Source organism: Schistosoma haematobium, chromosome 5, assembly GCF_000699445.3.
Source record: "Schistosoma haematobium chromosome 5, whole genome shotgun sequence".
Taxonomy (NCBI): domain Eukaryota; kingdom Metazoa; phylum Platyhelminthes; class Trematoda; order Strigeidida; family Schistosomatidae; genus Schistosoma; species Schistosoma haematobium.
The window spans coordinates 8,343,271-8,365,837 of record NC_067200.1 but is presented as its reverse complement, the minus strand read 5'-3'; the positions used below and the strand labels follow the sequence as shown (position 1 = coordinate 8,365,837).

The 22,567-nt window shown below is 34.3% G+C and overlaps 1 protein-coding gene across 2 annotated transcripts in view; it reads left to right on the top strand.

Annotated features, from left to right (window-relative positions):
• Positions 1-20,764, top strand: part of MS3_00009090 (uncharacterized protein) — a gene marked incomplete at its 3' end in the record, with an annotated part of 54,456 nt that extends 33,692 nt beyond the window's left edge. Inside the window, exons 2-3 of one of the 2 annotated variants that reach the window (XM_051217426.1) lie at positions 15,248-16,938; positions 19,550-20,764. In XM_051217426.1, coding sequence (XP_051064823.1) covers positions 16,846-16,938; positions 19,550-19,933 — 477 coding nt within the window. In that variant the 5' untranslated portion in view covers positions 15,248-16,845. The remainder of the gene's footprint in view (positions 1-15,247; positions 16,939-19,549) is intronic. The other variant, XM_035732992.2, reaches the window with a different exon arrangement.
• Between the last annotated feature and the right edge of the window lie 1,803 nt (positions 20,765-22,567).

The following is a 22,567-nucleotide window of genomic DNA, read 5'->3' as shown; positions in this document are numbered from 1 at the left end:
GTTCTGTTGAAGTAAATGCTAATGATTTTGTCTAGAAAGACCTTGAAAGCCTCCAGAATAAACCATGCAGCTCAGGGGACAGAATACTTCCAGAATTATTCTTTGAGTGCCTTAATGAAATAAAGAGGTGTATAACAGTTATTTAAACAAATGTGCTTGTAACTGAAAAATGATTTATTTAGCAATCAAAAACTTAACAATCTCCACAATCCCTATACTGATAATAATTATTATTATCATAAGCAAAGATGAATGGTGGCTAACAATGGAATCCCGGATGCAGGTTCATTCAGCTGATGAGTCTCAAATAAGACGAAACGCTCATCCAAAACATGGCACAATTCCATGAAGTCATTGACAAATGGACTGAGCCATGTTGATAGATGTAGACTACCTGTTTGGGATCCTCAAGACGATAGCAACAGATTGTTAGAGACCTTGAATGACATGGCTCAAAATCGTGCCTACACTCTTTGTGTTCTCCCAAATTCTAATCTCCTGAATTCTTCATGTCTTTTTCTTTTTTCTCTTTCCAAATTTATTTCCCTGGACTATACTTTTTGAATAACCTCTTCAAACCCTAATCATTACGATTACTTCTTATACTTTTACTCCTTCTACCACTATGGGATTTGAATCGACCATTGTATCACTGTGCTAATATGGTATGGCAACTCGAACTGATGTACGTACATACTTACGAAATTCTACGTTGTTGCTGACTGACTAACTACTAGCCACCATCCATCTCTGCTTATAATTCTTGTGATTTAAAGCAATATCGAAGCAATCCTCACAGAATGTACATATGCCAATAAAAGAGACTGATCAATTTCAGACCTAAACATCAATAGGAAGATACAAACATACAATACAAAATGAATGTTATTATTATTATTATTATCAGTAATATCAATTCCAATGATCATTTTTATAAAAAATTCAAACCTAATATTTTCAATTGTTGCATTCAAATGAGAAAAACAATAATGGAACTTGATATGCGTACAGATCAACAAATACAAATGGAATTACTTGGTCACAATTTCTAATTTCATTCCAATATTGTTTCCATTTAATACAATTGAATAATTAAAAAATTAAATGGGGATAGGGAATCAAATTTTTGTCTTTTTTTGTATTGTCGTTGTCAGGGGTGATGGTGGTGGTAGGATACAATCATAATAAATATTTTGTCAATCTATCTGTTGTTGTCTGGTTTTATTTGTTTGTTTTAATTTAAAATGGAATAGTATAAATTTTAGTGTAGTTAAAATGTACGAATTAAAATGAGAGATAATGATGGATAATAGTAGTAGTACTGTAATTCAAGTTAGGTAAGATGGAGGAAATTGATTTATTGTCTGATGTAAAAAGTATGAAAATCAAACAATAAACACATTATCAATGGTTAAGATCATGAGTCAGTTCAAGCTAGACCACCATGGAAAACCTGGAAGTACTGGACGACCGTTTCGTCCTATTGCGGGACTCCTCACCAGTGCGCACCCACGACCTCGCCCCCCGCGGGATTCGAACCCGGGACCCACTGGCTTCACGCCCTAGCACTCAGCCACTAGACCACTGATCCGGCATCCAACAGTGTTAATGTTTAACTTCAACTAATCCATGAAATTGAGCGATACATTCACCATTGTCTTCAGTGAGTTACTATCTCACAACGGACCTGGTTGAACTCCACTGGTCACTACTTCTTACTAGAACTCCAGGATATACCTCTTGAAAAGTTTTTCTCGTTGATTATCTCCGACCACTTAACATGAATTCAAATTGCTATTGTTCATATCAGTATTAACTTTGAAACACAAAATAAGTTTTCGTGAAAATGTAAGCAAAAGAAATCACATTGGAAAAGTAAGTTTGAAATCAGGAACAGAAAGTGATGAATAGTAATAAAACGAAATTAAAATAATGAGAACTGAAGACATGTGCTATTTTTGGAAATAGCTCACTTATCGTGGAACAACTGAGTGAACAATGGTAATATTAAACATGAAGTATAAGGTAAAGATAGTAAACAAGTTGACTAGGTCGTGAATCTTTATCTGCGGCAATTGAGATATGCTACATATGCCCGAATGGGAAAAACTGAAGGACACTAGGACCAATGTATAATATCAGTCCATAAAATCACTAACTGATAGACTGAATTGTTTATGTCCAGGCTACTTAATTAACGTCTTCGTCCTGGTATGGGACTCCTCCGCAGTGCACATCCACGATCTCGCACCCCGCGAGATTCGGACCCAGGACCTATCAGTCTCTCACCAGGCGCTTAACCAACTGGACCACTGAGCCGGCATCCAATGGCGTTAATGAGGGTGCGGGATCGTGGATACGCACTGCTGAAGAGTCCCTTACTAGAAGGGAACGGCCGTCCAGTGCTTCCAGGTTTTCTATAGTGGTCTAGCTTCAATTGACTCATGATTCCAATCAAAAAAATAAACACATTATTTGCACATCTTCCTTCGATTATTCTTTACATACTTTATGATTCTTCCAATTCAGTTTTTATTTTAATTGTATCAATCAAATCATACTTGACGGAGAAGTTTCAGAGGATTTTAAAAACCTTTACATATCTAGGCAGCATGATCGATGAGTACGGTGGATCTGATACAGATATGAAGGTGTGGATCGGCAAAGTAACAGCAGCATATCTACATTTGAAGAATATCTGAAACTCAAAACAACTGTTGACCAACACTAAAGTCAGAAATTTCAATACAAATGCCAACACAGTTATACTGTATGATGCGGAAACTTGGAGGACTAAGGAAGCTATCATCCAGAAGATACAACTGTTTATTAACAGTTGTCTACGCAAAATACTTCGGATCCGTTGGCCAGACATTATCAGCGACAACGTACTGTGAGAGAAAACAAATCAGGTCCCAGCGGAGGGAGAAATCAAGAAGAGGCACTGGAAGTGGATGGGACACACATTGAGGAAAGCACCCAACTGTGTCTTAATGCAAGCCCTCACCTGGAACCCGCAAGGCCAAAGGAGGAGTAGAAGGCGAAAGAACATATTGCGCCGAGAAATGGAAATAGACATGAGAAAAATGAACAACAATTGGGTAGGACTAGAAAGACAGCCAATGCTCCACTGGGAGTAACACGTGTAAGTAAGTAAGTAAGTAAGCATTCTGTTTTCCTTTTCTGCTCACAGTAGTCTTCTGCTAACAAGTATTCGATCTCCGATTGCTGCTACATACTACTGATATCTGTTAGCATAAGTAGCGTACACACCACAATACTAGTATTGTTGTTATTAGCAGTTCTTACGTTGTAGTAGTACACAGTAGTAGTAATCATAACAGTGGCAAAATGTCTACTTATTCGCATGAACAAAACGATAAAAGACGTTAAGTTTCACCAGATGATAAATGATAGATCCGTCAGTATTTTAAGGCTGGTGATAAACTCTACGTTTCCAAGTAATATAAGTCAGTCGTAGTCAGTAATTACGGTCATGTTTTCGTTTATTTAGTCACTCAGTTGTAGATATTGAAATAATTGTTATTATATAATTGGAGGTATATCTTTTGCTAAGTTGTAATTTTTCCTCTGTAATATCTGACTGCACTATACTTGACACGTCCATAGCATGATTAAGTGGTATTTACATTTTTCTCGACAGAGAACGAAACATGCTCTTCATTATGAATTATGTTAGTGTAAATAATAGTCCGTGCTTCATTTCGGTAGATTGCCAGTTGTAAGGTCTAAATTGGGAACAAGAATGGAGTCTATCCTCATCCATAGTTGAATAATCTTTTGTTAGGGATGATAACTAATCCTTTTGTCAGCCTTATTCTTCAGAAGACCTAATAAACAACTGAAATCTACATTGTCTTTTTTTTTAAACTAAAATAGTGTATGAGCAAAGATGGCTAGTGGCTAACAGTGGAATCCGGGTTGCGCGTTTCGTCCTGTTTTGGACTTAATTTGGATAATGGCTAGCAGTAGAATCAGAGTTGAATGTTTCATTCTATTTTATACTTGAAAGATTCACAGAAGTCAGTAGATCCGTATAGTCGAGCACACATCATAACAAACTTAAAGTAGAAAATATTTCGAAATTTCATGAATATTTTAACTGATTTATGTCGAGTGGAATTTTCTCCGTAAGAAAAATATACACCTAATATTAGTATAGTAGGATTAGAGGGGTAGTCGAATATTTTATATCACATCACTGACTGACATTAGTTAATGATTTGTTTATAACGGTTTTATTTCGATTTTTCTGTATATTTCAAGTAAACGGAAGACTTGGACACTATTGACCCTTGAACTATGACATACATCATCCTTTAAAAGTATGTCGAACACATAAAAAAACTAAGTTGAGACAGATAGTGGTTAGCAATGGAATCCAGAACGCGCGTTCCGTACTATCTAAGAATTGTTAGCTGTATGTACATGGTTGCTAAGTTTGATAACCACTTCAGGACTGGAACCACAGTACCATTAGATTTGAACACCATCCACCTCTGCTTAAAAATGAAAATATTGAAGCGATTAACACAGAATGTACATTTGCCAATAGAGAATGATAAATTACAGTCTTAAACATCAATGTGAAGATTGTAGTAAACGATAACAAGTGAATCTAAACTTCACCCCATTGCACAAGGAAGTAACTATCAGAAATCAGAAGCTAAGTGGATAACGTGTTGACATTTGAAGCGAACGGTGTTAGGTTCGAGTCTCAGAGTGAACATTAACTCCGAGATGTAGGTACATCCAGCTGATGAGTCCCAAATAGAACGAAACGCATGTCCTGGATTCCACTGCTACCCATTATCCATCCTTGCTTAAAATTTATAATTGTTAAACTAAGTGAACAGAATGCCGATCAACCAAAAAAGTACAATGATGAGTTATGATTATATTACAGATACCCATGATAATGAATTGTTCATTTACAACATTGAATACATGCCAAGTTCACAAATCAATGAACAATTACCAACCAAACTCTGGGTCAACAAAACAAGATATTAGTCATTTGTAAAGAAAACTTAATAACTGATGATATTATCGAGAAAGACAATGAAAGCTTTATAACTAAACTATACAAAGCTAAGAGAATAATTCACATCTTAAAAATTCACATTACCTATAACTGGATTAACTAACTGAGATACTTATTTTAAACAGTGTTGAGTATAATTTAGGAGGTTATTAAATCAATCATGAATGTTTGTTTTGTTTTGATTTTTTTAAAAACCCACCTCATTATTAGACTTAAATTGACTTAATACTTATTTTCAGGTAATTAAACACTAGAAAGGTGTTTATTCTTGATATTGAATTCCCTAGTAGTTACTTAATTCAGTGGAAGGGGGTGGGATTGAGATTGTAGAATTTTATAGTTCACACTAAAAAATCAACTTTAATTCAATAACCTTAGAAAGCTAAGAAGCATTAAACTATCATTTCATCATAGTGTTTAGCTATTCAAGAATGCTTATCTACTATCTCAGCAGGAATCGAACCCACGACATTCAGACCTCTAAGTTAATCCTGATTGACTTTCATTCATAACTTCGATCAGTGTACAGTTTTACGTAATCGTCATTAAATCGGTATTAGTGACATTTATCTGATTGCTGAAATGATTAAATTTCACTTCAAATATAAAGATATATATCCTGGAGTTCTAGTAAGAAGCAGTGACCAGTGGAGTTCAACTGGGTCAGTTGTGAGATAGTAACTCACTGATGACAATGGTGGATGTGTCGCTCAATTTCATGGATTAGTTGAAGTTAAACATTAACACCGTTGGATACCGGTTTAGTGGTCTAGTTGGTTAAGCGCCTGGCGCGAGACTGGTAGGTCCTGGGTTCGAATCCCGCGGGGCAGGGTCGTGGATGTGCACTGCTGGGGAGTCCCACAATAGGACGAAGTGGCCATCCAGTACCTCCAGGTTCTCCATGTTGGTCTAGCTTCAATTTACTCATGTTCTCAACTGTTGAAGTTAATATTAACTTCAATGATTTACTTATCTAATCTTTTCTGTCTTCTACTTATACTGGATGTAGTGTGACAGCTGACAATCAAACTTAGAACCCTCAGTCTTACACAAAAATAACTGTTTTGTAGAGAAGTAAATGATTCTTACAAATTATCAAACACTATAATCTTATTACGTAACAGCCAGTTCGTCAAATTACAAAGATAATTAGATTATTTACTTATCTATAAAATATTTCATATAGATCTTTTACCAAACAGACTTCATATGACTAAACTTACTGACCGACTGATCGGATAGTTTAACAAATGGAAGCTTTATAGCGAACAAAATATATTGTTTAATAGTTGATTTCACGAGTCAATTAAAGCTAGACCACCATGGAAAACCTGGAAGTAATGGATGGCCTTTTCATTCTAGTGTGGAAATCCTCAGCAGTGCGCATCTACCCCACACCACGAGATTCGGACCCAGAAGTTATGGGTTTCGCACGCGAACGTTTAATCTCTAGATCACTGAGCCGCCCGGTATCCAGTGGTGTTAGTGTTCAATTTCAACCAATCCACGAAATTGAGCCGCTGTCCACTATTTTGTTCAGTGGGTTACTATCTCACAATAGACCTGGTTGAACTCCGCTGGTCATGTAACATGCATAAAAAATGAACCTCATAAAACAACCAATCATAATGTAATTTTTGCCTACCTTATCCAATTTCTTCGAAATTTTTAAATGGACAATAAAATATATTAGAAAGAACTAATTTTAATCTCATAGTTGAATTCATGAGTTGACTTAAGTCAGATCACCATGGAGTGGATGTACACCACTGAGGAGTCTCGTTCTAGGACGAAACGGGCGTCTATTGTTTCCAGGTTTTCCAGGGTGGTCTAACTTGAATCGAATCATGAATTCAACCATTTAATTACTACAATTCTCACAAACCCTCATTCTGGCGGAAATAATTTTAAGACACCTGTAAATAGAAATTATGCATTATATAAAAACTGTACATCAGGTTATCCAGTGTGATTAAAAATCTCTGGAAACTCTTTATGCTAACAAAAATCACTTACTCATTAGTGATTGAACTCGTGAGATGATTTCAAGAGTTCTAATTAGAAACCGTAACTATTAAACTAAAACTTAGTTTCGTGTTCAGTAGTTACTCAATAATAGTATTCGGTGATAGGCTCACTATGTAGCGAATTTATTTAAGTATGAAGTGTAAAGCCTTGGAAGTTAAACGCTAGTTGCGAAATCTGAAATTTTCTAGGTTTAGACTTCGGTGATACACTATGATTCGAGGAAAGAGTTGAGGGAGACTCTAATTTATGGACGACCTTTGAACGAGTCTCAAGTGACCTTGAGAAATATTAGCCAATCAAAAGACAGTTAGTATAAAGTAAAATTATATTATAAAAAACTAAAGAATTAAAGTTGACATTCTTTTTTTAGATGGTTAAAAAACTTATTAAAGTTTGAAAGAGGATCAGAGGTTCTGAAATCGTAGTGCATAATGTATAGGAACTCATCCATATGGCTCCATAATAGTCGACCTCTTGAGACGTTATAGGGTCTTAAAAAACTCTTTTAGCCTGGTAAGTCAGTCAGTAACAACGTAGAACTTCGTACGTACGTACATCAGTTCGAGTCGCCATACCATATTAGCACAGTGATACAATGGTCGATTCAAATCCCATAGTGGTAGAAGGAGTAAAAGTATAAGAAGTAATCGTAATGATTATGGTTTGAAGATGTTATTCACAAAGTATAATCCAGGGAAATAAATTCGGAATGATAAAAAAGCGACATGAAGAATTCAGGAGATTAGAATTTGGGAAAAGTCAAAGAGTGTATACGCCTGCGCCATTGCAAACGTTTTTGAGCCATGCCATTCAAGGTCTCTAAATATCGGTTGCCATCATCTCGCGGTCCCCAACCAGGTAGTCTACACCTACCAATATGACTCAGTCTACCTGTTTTGACTTCATGGACTTGTGTCATGTTTTGGTCTGGCCGCCCCTAGCTTTCTTCCAACCTACTCCTATACAACAAAACATCGCACATCGAGGCGGTCAGTGGTTGGCGGACGTAACACATGTCCCAGCCATCTCAACTTATGAAGTTTCATTACTTCGTCAATTGATTTGCCATCTTTACCTAGTACCCGTTTCCTAACAACTGCATTACTTACTCGATGGTCCCAGGACGTACGAGCAATATTTCGAAGACATCTATGACCAAATACCAGTAACCCACGGATATCCTCTACTCTTACCGGCCATGTTTCACTGCCATAAAGTAGGACGGAACGAACTGCTGCGCAGTAAACACGTCCTTTGGTTGATAGACGGATATCTCGCCTACGCCATAAATGACGCAAGTTGATAAAAGCTAGTCGAGCCTTTGGGATCCGTGCTGAAATTTCGTCACACACCAGACCACAAGAGCTGATGAGACTTCCAAGATAAGTGAAGCGATCGACACGCTCATTTACTTTACTCCCTATCATTAGTTCGGGTGTCAATGCAACCCAATCCTGAAGCAACATTTTGTATTTTTACGGAAGTTCTACTTAGTCAGTCTTCCAATTTACTGTTTTATCCATTTCAACAATACTCCCATCTCCTCCGAACGACCCGTGTAAACGTGTCATTTTCATTGCACACATCCCACAATAGGACGAAACGTCCGACCAGTGCTTCCAGTTTTCCCATGTTGGTCTAGTTTCAATTGACTCATGATCTCATCTGTTGAAAAAACTCATACTAATGGATGGCTGAAGTTTCAGTAACGTCTGCAAATACTGCAGCCAGTGTTACTGGTGCTTTTATAATCCACTTTGCAACATTTACCATGGTTTGTCTTCGTCTCAATCGCGATCGAGCAAAGAAGGTTCCCGTTTAAGCAGACTTCTTTCTCTAACATAATGACAATGTTATCACGGTAGTCTGAACACGGTACTGCAGTCATTTGATTACCTCAGTCACAAATAAAAGAACTTCTTGCTAGTCCCATTTGTTGTAGCCGCTCAATAGTCAGGTATTCTCTAAAATTCGCTGAAAACCGATCGTACATGAGCATCAGGTACTGAAATTGGCGTAGTGACCTTGAAATCCCTCAAATGCTTCTGACTGGCTCGTCCACAAATTAGAGTTTTGCCAGATATTCTATTAATTAAGTATTCATTCAGTGATATTTACATTCCACGTGAACGTGTCTGAATATACACTGTAATACATCGTTTTATCAACAATCATTAATCTAATTCTTACCGAACAAATTTATGAATCATGACAAACAGCTATATAATTCTTTAGGCAGTTTTACGAAGTCCCACACTCAATCAATTTTTAAAGCGATGCTACAGCTTGATTTGACCACTAACAACTATACACCAGTTCACTACAACTCAACATTACATCACATATCGAGATGGTTGGCGACTACACATATGTAACACATATTTCAACAACCTCACATGATCGACATTCACTAACTCATCAAACGATTCACCATTCTACACAGTATCTGTTTCTTACCTCACTATTGTTCACTCAACCATCCCAACATACATGAGCATTACTTCGAAAGCATTTGACATCAAATACTAACGACTCACGAATATGTTGTATTATGGAAGACCATGTTTCAGTCACAGTGGTAAATAAGATTAGATCGAACTCGAACTGTTCAGTACTACACTTGTCTATTGATTAACGAATTGACAAATTCCGAAGGTTATAATTGACTTAAGTTAATCAAACACAAGTGGGTTTTCTGAAGCTTATTCCAAATTACTACTGATACTTAGTTACTTCGGTTAACTTGGCATTCAAGATGAGTGGAGTAGTTGACACGGTCAACTGTTTTACTTTTGATTATTATTCTAGATGTTGATGTAGACATGTCCTGGATTAACCACATAGTTTCTTGCTTGCTACCATAAAGTATTCTCAAAAAGCAAATCAATATGAACTACAATTTCTATCGTAAATAATCACAATTAGATTTAATAATACCAAAATATATACAATGGTATATATTCCTAATATCTCTTTAAATTGGTTAGAAATACTTTCCAATACACTAATTATTGAATATAAATTTCATAATGAATGGGATTCATGCATAGTGTTGAATGATGTATTCTAGTTTATAAATATTTACAAAACTTCAACTCTCATATGTATTGATTCTGAAAGAAAATTACAGTGAGGCTATATATAACGTAATGATTCCGTCAATTAGAGTATAGTTGATTTGTCGACCGAATCAATGACGCGTATACTCGTATGAGCAGTTAAGAGTATTTATTGGTCCTTCATCCTGCCTAGCTCTACCTGTTAATTCCAGAACACCAATGTCAGCCTCCGCGATACAAATCATGTACTTCAAAAATACTGGGTTTATATACAAACCAACCAGATCAAACTGTACCATAAAATAGAAAATAACATTTGTACAAGATCTAGCCAAAAGTAGCTGTGAATGTGGGAGACTATAAATAATAAACTGGACATAACTCAAGAACAGTAATTCGTACAATAATAGTCTATGGGTCAAAATAAAGCTTATAGTAAGAGGAATATGAATATGCATAGTTTAGCTACTTAACAATTATACAATAAAAATATGTGTATTGTATTGGTCCATAAATAGTTCTTAAAAGTTACCATTTGTAATTCTCGTCGAGATATAACATTGAGTTCTACTGAGAAGCTGTGAACAGTTGAGTTTAATCATGTCAAGTATGAGACAGGTATCTATTTTAAATACTGCAAGACAGTTGTGCAGTAATGTAAATTAATTAAAGGTGGATATATAAAACTTTGTTTTTCGGTTCAGTGGTCTAGAACTTAAACGATTAGGAGTGACAATGGAGGTTTTCTGTTTGATTCTCGGATGCTGACTTGAAATATTCGTTACATTGTATTAGGATCTCTTCTGTTCTCTTTTCTCCTTTAAGCAATGCCGGTAATAGTTTAGATTTAGATATATAAACCACGGGATGTAAACTCATTGTTTTGTCATTTAATCGCTCGTCAATACGTCTACAAGTCTTAGTTTTGATTTGTAGATTAATCTCTCTTGGTTTTCGCTGGTTACCTAAATGAAAATCATGACATAAACTTTAGCATGCTAATAGAATTAATTCTTAATTATCATTGTGTTTATTATGGCTGATTCTATATGGTCAATAAAAGTTTATTATCAATTTCACATTGTATTCATAGAATAAACAAACAAACAAGCTGGCCTGGGCTTACTTGGTGTTCAATATAACTATTATATCCCGATGAAAATAATCAATCTTAACTGTCGGGATCTATTTCTGGACTAATACTAAACGTATATTTTTGTCGTATAATTGTTAAATAACTAAACTGTTCATATTCGTGTTCATAAGCTTTATTTTGATCCATGAACTATTGTTATACTATTTACCATTCTTGAGTTGTGCCCAGTCTATCAATTACTGTCTCTCACATTCACAGCCACATTTGGCTAAGTCTTGTGTAAATGTTATTTTCTATTTTATGGTACGATGTTGTCTGTTTGGTTGGTATATAAACCCAGTATGTTTGCAATACCTAATTAATATCACAGAGAATGAGATTGATGTTCTGAACTTAACAGGCTAAGCTAGGCAAGAAGCAGGACCAATAAAGACTCTAGACTACTCGTACAAGTTTTATGGGTCATTGATCCGATCAATAAATCTCTGTTCTCTAGTTGGCGGGCACAAGTTCTAACAATAACCAATGTTGTAACCTTATACATTTGTCCATATTTAAATTGTAAGATTACAACAAAAACTCATTTTATTGATTGATAAAGGATTTTTGATTGCCTTTTTTTTCAACATTAAAAACAAACTAGAAGGAATCCATTCGTTTTTATCAGAAAGAAATTTTTAGTTCATTTTTTTTGTTTTTTTCAATGTAGTTTGATGGTAATTTTAGGGGAGTTTTTTTTTGTATTTTTAATGTTATGTAATTTGTTTCCAATGGAACATTTGTCATTGTTTAAGTATTGAAAGTATGTGTAATCTAGTAAATATGATTATGTAGTATACTTTAAATCATTTATCGATATATTGATTTCTAATCTTTTATAATTCTTGAAAAATTGATCAATTACCCTAACTACTATTATGCTTGGATAATCTTTTAATACTGATCAATCTGGTTACTATTAGTCTAAGTGATATGATACCGAATACATTAAGTTTAAATGTTATATGATTGAAATCTGTGTTTAGAAAATCTTATTTAATGTAGATGCTATGCGCTAATTAGTATTCATCAAAAAGTCATAATTGCAATCTCTAAGAAACTGATACATTCTATAGGATGCAGGTACATCTAACTGGTGAATGAAGAAACGATTGTCTTCGATTTCATTGTTAGTTATAATTTAAATGTGTAAATGATCATTATTGGATTTGTTAGAATGGTGACTATAAAAGTATCTATTACAGTTTATTCCCAAATAACTTGAAATTGATCAGTCAAGTTTTTAACATATAGTTAGTAGTTTATAATGTTGATTGGTATATTAAAAAATGAAATACAATGGATCATTAGACTAGCTTTATTCAATTCTGGTAATGACTGTTCCTTCTCTAACATTAAATATTGAAGTTCTGAAAGTTAACGACAAACTCGCCTAATTAGACTGTAGATGTAATGAGCTTCAATCTTCTGGTTACCTTGAATAACAATCAAGAAATAATTGAAATGCGTTTCTCGCCGTCTAAACTTTAAAATAGAACCACAGGAATTGTCTACATCAACGTCTAGAATTATAATCAAAAGTAAAACAGTTGACCGTGTCAACTACTCCACTCATCTTGAATGTCAAGTTAACCGAAGTGACTAAGTATCAGTAGTAATTTGGAATAAGCTTCAGAAAACCCACTTGTGTTTGATTAACTTAAGTCAATTATAACCTTCGGAATTTGTCAATTCGTTAATCAATAGACAAGTGTAGTACTGAACAGTTCGAGTTCGATCTAATCTTATTTACCACTGTGACTGAAACATGGTCTTCCATAATACAACATATTCGTGAGTCGTTAGTATTTGATGTCAAATGCTTTCGAAGTAATGCTCATGTATGTTGGGATGGTTGAGTGAACAATAGTGAGGTAAGAAACAGATACTGTGTAGAATGGTGAATCGTTTGGTGAGTTAGTGAATGTCGATCATGTGAGGTTGTTGAAATATGTGTTACATATGTGTAGTCGCCAACCATCTCGATATGTGATGTAATGTTGAGTTGTAGTGAACTGGTGTATAGTTGTTAGTGGTCGAACCAAGCTGTACTATCGATTTACAAATTGATTGAGAGTTGTGTTTGACCTAATCTATATAGTTGTAATAAATTGGATTATAGTTAGCACTAGCTTCAAGGTTTTGTGAATTATTGGCAATCCCACAGATATATCTACTCGTTGTATAGTCTTATTGTCCTTCTTATTTCAAGAACTTTTATATTCTATTTTCAATCTTATTTTACATACCATATTTTTAGTTCTTCTTATACTGTTGTGGGTACTTGTTGTCATGTTGTATTATGTCAATCAGTCTTACATAAATCTGAATATTTTCTCTTTTCTTATTTATCATTTACGATAAGCATAACTTACAAACTTCTTTTTAGTGTTTTTTACATTCGCTTTCCGATACAATGGGCTATTTGATAGTATATGACTCTTTTTGTATGATCTAAGCAAGTAACTTATTTAAGAACAGTTGATCAAAATTTGTTTTAAGGAAGTTTCTCCCATATTTCAAATGGTATTGATAATTGATAAGATGTGTTATGATGTGTACTACTAATATCGACAGATATAAGTAGTATGTATCATCAATCGAAAGTGAAATGCCTGATGCCACAAGGTCAAGAAGATTGAAGAAAAGAGAACGAGAACAGAGAATAATTGGTGTGGAAACAAAGGAACAATCAAGTCTGAGATAATTGATTACCATTTTATAAAGGAAGTATATACAACATAGTTTTCAAATTTTACTGTAATTTTATGTTCAAATTCATTTGGTTATCTTTACTTGTGTTCTCATTCACTACAGTATCTGTTGTCTAATGTTTGTTAACTTTATATGTATATCATATGTGAATAATTCATCCAGATATCCGAATTTAACTTGGAAACACATTAGTAGCATAGATACTAAACTATCAATAATTAATTGCATAAAATTAAAAAAAATTTCTTTTTCATCTAATACATAGTTTAAGAAGTATTCTGAAATCTCAATTTCTATCTAATTTCATTTAGGTAACTGGTTAGTATTACTTCACATATTTAAAATGTAATTTGAGCCTTAACCCTCCCCCATTAATCTGTGCCTGTTATATTATAAAGTTAAATGGTAATCCTATTTTAGATCAATATTTTTTTTTACCAGAAGGGGTTTTGTGGACCGATAGGTTCCGAGTTCAAATCTCACGGTGTCGGGATCATGAATGCGCACTGCTGAGGAGTCTCATAGTAGGACGAAACGACCGTCCAGTGCTTCCAGGTTTTCTATAGTGGTCAAACTTCAATTGACTCTTGATTTCAATATTCTTTTATCAATTCACTATGAACTTCGTTGGATATGATTTATTTGAATGTTTATTCAGAGTGATATTTATATCCTTTGTATCGATTCAGATGAACTACATTCAATGTGTTCTTACACATAACTGTATATATATTTTTTGTTACACATGAGATTCTTAGGTATGTATAAAAATCAGTATGTAAATGATGATGACATATTAGAGAGGCTTGTTTTGATAAAGAGTTAGAAATTCTTCTTTTTGACTAGTCTTCATGTTTTCCTTTAACATTGTTGGGATTGCAGACATTCCTGTTTTTTTTAATATAAGTAACATGACTGTGGAAATAAAGGAAGCGTAACATTTACACAACAAACTGTTGGTAAATTAATCATAATGCTATCAATGAAATAAAACGAATGATTAGTTTACCAAATAAATGAACTGATTTACTAATGTTATTAGTGGTGGGAATTATTAAGTAAACGTTTTAGGCAGGAATGATTAGTAGTTAGGAATGGAATTCATGGAGTGAGTTTTGTTCTCTTTGAGATTTATTAACTCAATGTACCTGAATTCCAGAGTTGATATTCACTTTGGAATTTGAATCTTCAATTGTTCGCTTCTAACGTTATCACGTTATCCAACTAACTAGTAATTCAGTATAGCTCCTGGTTTTTTTTTCAATGAAGTTTTAGTTCTAGGACGAATTTCAACTCTGAAATACAGGTATAACCAGCTAATGAGTTCCGAGAGAGGACAAAATACGCGTCCTGCATTCTGTTACTCAACACTATTCATATGTGTTTATAAATGCTTGTTACCTAATGGTAAAATCAAGGCAATCTACACAGGATGGATATATGTCAAAATAAGACTAATCATCAACAGTTATCAACATCAACAGTGGAAAGACTCAAACAATCTTTGTATATAAATGAAAGTAGGTGAATGTTGCATCAATAAACAAAGTTATCAAATACAGTGAAATGTATTGAATTACCAAGTGTTTAAGTCTATAAAAATGAAGTTGTGTTAAAAAATTATCAGAAGATTTCAAGTTTTGAATATCATAATCAGTAAATAAATAAATAGTCGCATTGTACTTAAACGTCCCCCCCACCGTTTACTAGAAGCTCGTGAAATGATAACATTCTGTATACTGCATTAGAAATGATCTTTGAGAAGACTATAATGTCGATAAAGAATCAATTCTTTGATAGCTATCTGAGATAGTTTTAATGATGGAAGGGCAAATGAAACAAATCTACATCATACATCAATTGAAATTTGATATTTCTCAATTTTTCTCAAATACCTCTATGGTGTGTGCTGTTTATATGGGCAGATATAAGTAGTATATATTAGGAGTAGGATTCTTACCTGCAGCAGAAAAAATTGTGAACAGAAGAAAAAAACGAAAATAGTCAAATTAGCAACTGGAGTTTAAGAATGATGAATCTCGGAAGAGACTATTCAAGGAAGTTGTACCCCAAATGCCCTGGTACGGCCGAAAGTGGGGAGTGTCCGCTCTCCTTCTTGAAATGCTCACACACGGCCATACGTTTAAAGCCTCTGCCAGGGAAGTCCTACTCATTGCCTTCTTATGGCGGGGATGCTGTTTACGAAATTGAGAGGACGAAAAGCGAATGTCCGGCGCTTTACTCGGGTTGGTGGACACGGAAAGTCCACTTAGTGGAGTTGGAAAACCCTGATTCCAAACCAATGGTGAACATGGGCCCCAGTATCCTGAAGGAACAAATGGCGTATGAACCAATCGTTCTTCACCGTCTACCATGGGACTGTATCTCCTCACGTTGCTCCACTGTCTTGTGGATCAGACCTGGCCAGTATTTATGTGTTCAAATAAATAAAAATCAAATTCAATGTATTGCTTACATATTTTACAAATGCAGTGTGTAATTTTGTACAATGAAGTTAATTGGCTTACTTTAACCATGTGTTTGTTCACTGGTTGATTGTTGTAATAAATAGGATTTCTCAGTTAAATTCCATAATATTTATAATTCTTATAGTTTTATTTATCTAAGGCGTATTTACGTGATATTACTTTTTATGAATATATTCATCAGTTCAGAGAAGTAGCAGTTTAGATACAAAACATCAAACCAATGAATCAGTTGACGAAGAAGATGAAAATGATCGAATTGAATCTGAAAAATCTGGAAAATCCGAAAAGAAACGTGCATTTATTCGTGATGAACATGGAGTTTGTAGACCTGGTGAATTAGATGAAGATATAAATATGAGTAAAAATCATGAATCACGATCGTCTGTTGTAGATCGTACTGCTGCAGAACGAATTTCATATCGTTTGGTTCAACAGCGTAGTTTAGATGTAAGTTAAATAACAAGATTGACTGTCTCATTATGAGGTACCTATCAGTGTTATTATCGTAATAGAATAGATTAATTCTGTCATAACTTGTGACCGCCGATTAAAGAGCAGTGGCTTATCGATCGGATCGATGACGTGTAAAACATGTGTGAGCAGCCTAGAGTCCTGGTTGACCCTGCTTCCTGCCTAGCCCAGCCAGTTAAGTCCAGAACACAGGTCTCAGCCTCTGCGATATGAATCCTTATATTTCAAACATACTGAGTTTATATACCAATCAAACAGACCACAACGTATCAATAAAATATGAAACAACATTTGTACAAGAATTAGCCAGATATGGTTGTGAATGAGGGAGGTAGTAATTAATATACTGGGTATAACTCAAAAATGGTAAAACATATAATAATAGTTTATGAGTGAAAATAAAGCTTATAAAAAGAGGAACATGAATATGAATAGTTTCGTTATTTAACAATTATACGATAAAGTTGTACGTTTAGTATTGGTCCATAAAAGGATCGTAAAATTACCATTCATTATGTTTCACGGGTCCTAACAAATTCAGAGGCATAAAGGTCGCTCTTTTCTAAACAACACCTTAGTTAGTTATCAAAATCGGAAAGCGAAAACATTTTAATGTCTGATTTTTTAATATCATTGACTAAGGTGACATGAATCTTTGCGGAATCTCTTACCGAATTTTCTCTACATTGTTGAAGCAATAAACTTCAAATGAACTAAACCAGAGGTTTTAAGAGTTTGTCAATTCAAGCGTAAAGTTAGTTTTGAGGGAAAAAAAAATGCTGAGATTTCTAACTTCTCGTTCGTTTTACTGTTTTAACCATTTTTCTAATTTTCTCTTAAAATAATAAATACTCATTATCATCTATATGCAAGATGAATGATTTTTTGCTGTGGAATTTAAGACGCATTTAGGACTCGTCAGATAAATGTACTCAAACCCAGTAAGGTTCGCTTCAAACGTCATTGCGTTATCCATTTAGCTTCTGAGTCCAGATAGCCACCAACATGTGCAATAGGATGAGGTGGAGTTGATTTAGTATTGGTTGTTTAAATCTTACCATTGATATTTAGGACTTTATTTGACCATGTCTGTCCAAAAATGCTTGTGAAATAATGGCTTTATCGAAACAAACCACACAAAATGTACATTTATTAAAATTAGACTGATCAATTGCAATCCTAAACATCAATTGAAGGATTCAAGTAATCAATACAAGATGAACAAATTCTATAAATTAATAGTGGCTTTCCATATCACGGAAATCTTGACTAAGTATTTGTTCAACAAGTATTAAGCTCCTAATCTCAGTGTACGTAGTTTAATGAATAATGAATCTATATTTTGCTTATATATGCATAACTTGTTCAGTCACTATACTAACTGAAAGCATAAACTCATTTTTGTATTAGTTACTTGAATCTTCTCACTGATGTTAAGGACTGCAATTGATCAGTCACTTATTAGCATATGTGCATACTGTGAGGATTGCCTCGATATTGCCTGAAGTCCCAAGAATTATAAGTGGAGATGGATGGTGACTAGCAGGAGAATCCAGGACGAGTGTTTCATCCTATTTGGGACTGGTCATCTGGATGTACCCGAATCCCAAAGTAGACGTTTACATTGAGACTTGAACTTAGCACCGTTCGCCTCAAATGCCATCACGTTATCCACTTAGCGATTGGACCCAGCTGACGCGTTTCAAATAGGACGAAACACGTGTTCTGGATTCCACTGTTAGCCACTACCATCTCACCTTATAATGAGATTATAAACGTTTTAAAAAAACAATATATGACTCATTGTCAATCTTATTCCATCCGATAACAGTTTCTCTTATATTTAACGAAACACTTATCCTTTTTCGGCTATCACTGATCACAGCATCCATGAAAGTTGTGACAAAACTCGGTGTTAAGTTGACTGGTTGTCTTATTTTCTGACTTCATCGTCTTTGGAAGAGAAAATAAACGGAAACTACAGAACAATAAGCGTTTATTAAAAGAATTGTTAGTGATAAACTTATTGACATCCACTTCTGAGGTTGCCAACCAGAAATTTCTGTCCACGTCTATCTTGAGCTATTCTTTCCAGTTGTTTCCGATTGTGATTCATTCTTTCGATGTCTGCCTTCAATTATATATCAGTGTACAGAATTGTTATGAGTTAGATTCTTATCACGTTTTGTTCTAATAAATAAGTAATAATTTTTTGCATAAACGAAAATTCAGACACAAAAATGGCATACTTTACATCATTTTAAATGATGTAGATTTATTGAGCACATGAGCATTGTTGACCACGCGTGACGAAATGGAGCAAGATATTGTTTTTATTAAGTTTTTTTTTCAGATGAGACTGGAAGACATTCAGTTAGGCTGCCTGATGTAGCTTTTTTCATAAGACTACCTAAATTTGTTGATACACATTAAAGTTGTAAAATCTGGTAACTTATTGTTTTTGTATCTAGACATCACTGAATGACTAAGAACTGTTGATTAGCTATCTAAACTCTTTTACTAACTGTCCACTTTTGTAATATCAAAGATAACAAATTCATTTATGTTATGTTTTCAATCACTACAGTTCGGATTGTATCGTAAACTGAATAATTTCAACATTGATTCAAACAATAGTCCTATTCAATCTGGTAGTCAAATTTCAGAGAATGATGATAATTCTAATGTAAGTAACAGATTAAAAAGAGATAATAACGAATACTATGATGATAATGATAATGATGATAGCGGTGATATTCAACATGATGAATCCTTCCGTAATATAGATTTGGAACATGAAGAAGAAGAAGAAGAAGATAATAGTACTATTCAAAATGATGAATTCTACACAAATCCTAAAATTAAAGAACTTGGCAAAGAATTCACATTAAAAGATATTTTAGGTCATCGTGTACCAGAACTAGAAATTGACATTATAAAAGATGATGAAGATATGGGACAGAATGAATAAAAAAGAAAATTAATCCACGCACCCACCCACCTACGCACATACACACACACAGTCATCAAATAAATAGTATGACATTATCCAAAATGAAAAATGCATTTCCATAGAAAAAACAAACATTTTTAACCCATTTAAACTATTTATTTCTAAAGTCAACGCATTTACATAGTTGAATTTTGTTGTTCACTGTTTTCTTTTTGTTTTTCCATTTAACATGTACATTCACAAACTCATTATTCCTCTTCGATAATAATTTTTTTCATAGAGGTCCAACCTTTATCATTTAAAAATATCACAGACAGAAAGAAAGAGAGAGGGAGGGAGGAAGGAAGGGAAAAGAAAGAAAGAAAAACTATCATCATTGAAATGAATGGAATAGTTTTCCGTCCATTTTTCTTTCTTCTTTTCATGCTCATTATTGTTGTTTTTTGGTATTTTGATCTCTCTTCTTTTCTTTTCCTCTCTGTTTTTTCTTTCTTTTTACTTTTATTTAATAAATAAGAAAAGCAGAACTTTGTTTCCATATGAATTTTTTAGTATATAACTAAAGAAATATGATTGTTAGGATAAGTTTATTTGAACATTTTGTAAATGGAATGTAGTCATTAAAACAAAACAAAACATTATTATCATTAAAAGGGAATGTTTCATTTAGTTAAGTATTTGTATTTTAGTTTGTATACATAATTTGAAGAAAAAAAATAAACGTTTTGATTTGTACAAATCATTTCATATTGTCAGAATGAATTGTGTGGAGATTTTAGTAAATTTCACAGGTTGAAATCATGAGTCAGTTGAAGCTAGACCACCATTGAAAACTGGAAGCACTGGACGGTCGTTTCGTCCTAGTATGGGACTCCTCAACTTCGTGGATTGGTTGAAGTTAGACATTAAGACCGTTGGATGCCGGCTCAGTGGTCTAATGGTTAAGTGCTCGCGCGCGAGGCCAGTAGGTCCTGGTTTCGAATCCCGCGGGGGGCGGGTTCGTGGATGCTCACTGATGGGGAGTCCCGTACTAGGACGAAACTGTCTTCCAGTGCTTCCAGGTTTTCCATGGTGGTCTAGCTTCAATTGACTCTGATTTCAACCTGTGAAATCATCTCATATTGTCTTGTATTCTTATACATTTTTGTTGTTGTTGTTGTTGTTGTTGTTGGTGGTGGTGGTGGTGGTGGTGATAATATTCCTGAAGTTCTAATGAGAAGCCATAACCAGTGGGAATGTGAGACAGTTATCTACTTCAAGCAATAGATGAAGAGTTGCTCGGGTTCAGTAGTCTAAAGGTTAAACTTCAATCATGAGACTGAAGGTTCTGGATTCGATTCTTGTGTTCAGGATCGTGGATGTACACTGTTGAGGAGTCATATACTAGGATAAAGGGCGGCCTGCTTGAGCATCTGGGCTACCTGTTCCTGCTATCTAGATATTTCAACAAGTTATCTATTTTTGTTTGTTTTAATATATCATTATGTTTATTAATCGCATAACCTATCCTGCTGCGTTTCTGAAAAGTGTACAACCTTTCGTTGTCAAAGTTACAAAAAACTCAATGAGAGGCAATGTGGTTGCTGGCAATATACAACGAGAAGAATGCACATTATTCAGATGTTCACTTACTGAACTGCTAATATCTAACTGGCGATTACTCAATATTTCTCGCCAGGACCGACCAAGAAGAAAGAAACGGAAACTTGTTGAAGTACTTTGTGCTGAGAATTCTATATTGTGCCAAAAATATAATATTGAATAAAGCTAATAATAATAATAATAATAATAATAATAATAATAATAATGAAACGGTTGTCCATTACTTCTGAGTTTTTAAATGGTGGCCTAGCATAGATCAACTCATGATTCTAACTGTGAAAATACTTTGCGTTTTATAGTCAAGCGTTGTGTTAAAAGATCTTCACTAAAGAAATTTTGAATAGTTATTTGATTATAATTTCATTTAAACTCTGCCCTGAGAGTTAGAAGGTCTTCATTTAGAAGATTTATGACGCCTCATGATGAAAACCGAGTTCCTTCAGAAGTCACGAGGCTGATGCCCCTTCTGACATCCAGAGCAACCATTTATATAGGTGCATGGAATACTCGTACAATGTGGGAGACTGAGAGAGTCTTTCAAATTGCTGCTGTGGTCATGTTATCTCGTATGTCTATTTCAAACAACTAACGGATAGTCTATTTAGAGGGATGTTTCGAAAATGCTTAAGAAATGTTTGGTGAATTTTAGTTTGAATTAGTTTGAAATACTCAAAATATGACTTTCTTATAAAATCAAAAAGTTATGTGTTATTCCACGTAGATAGTCTACTACTGATTTACTTTCATAATAATCTACAACCAGTTTGATACGTACTGCTACTTCCTTATATTTTCTTTTTAAGATTTTTGTTGCTGTTGGATTTCTGCAGCAGACTCTTTTATTCTCAATCTATTTAGACTCTTTCTCTTTTTCAGAGCATCAATAAGTTTTAATATATTTGCATGGAGAGTGCCAATAAGTTGAGTAATACCTCTATACAGTGTTATGTACTACTGATGTTGACAGATGTAAGTAATATGTACCATCAATCGAAAGTGAAATGTCTGGCGGCAAAAGGTTAAGAAGATCTACGAAAAGAGAATAGGAAC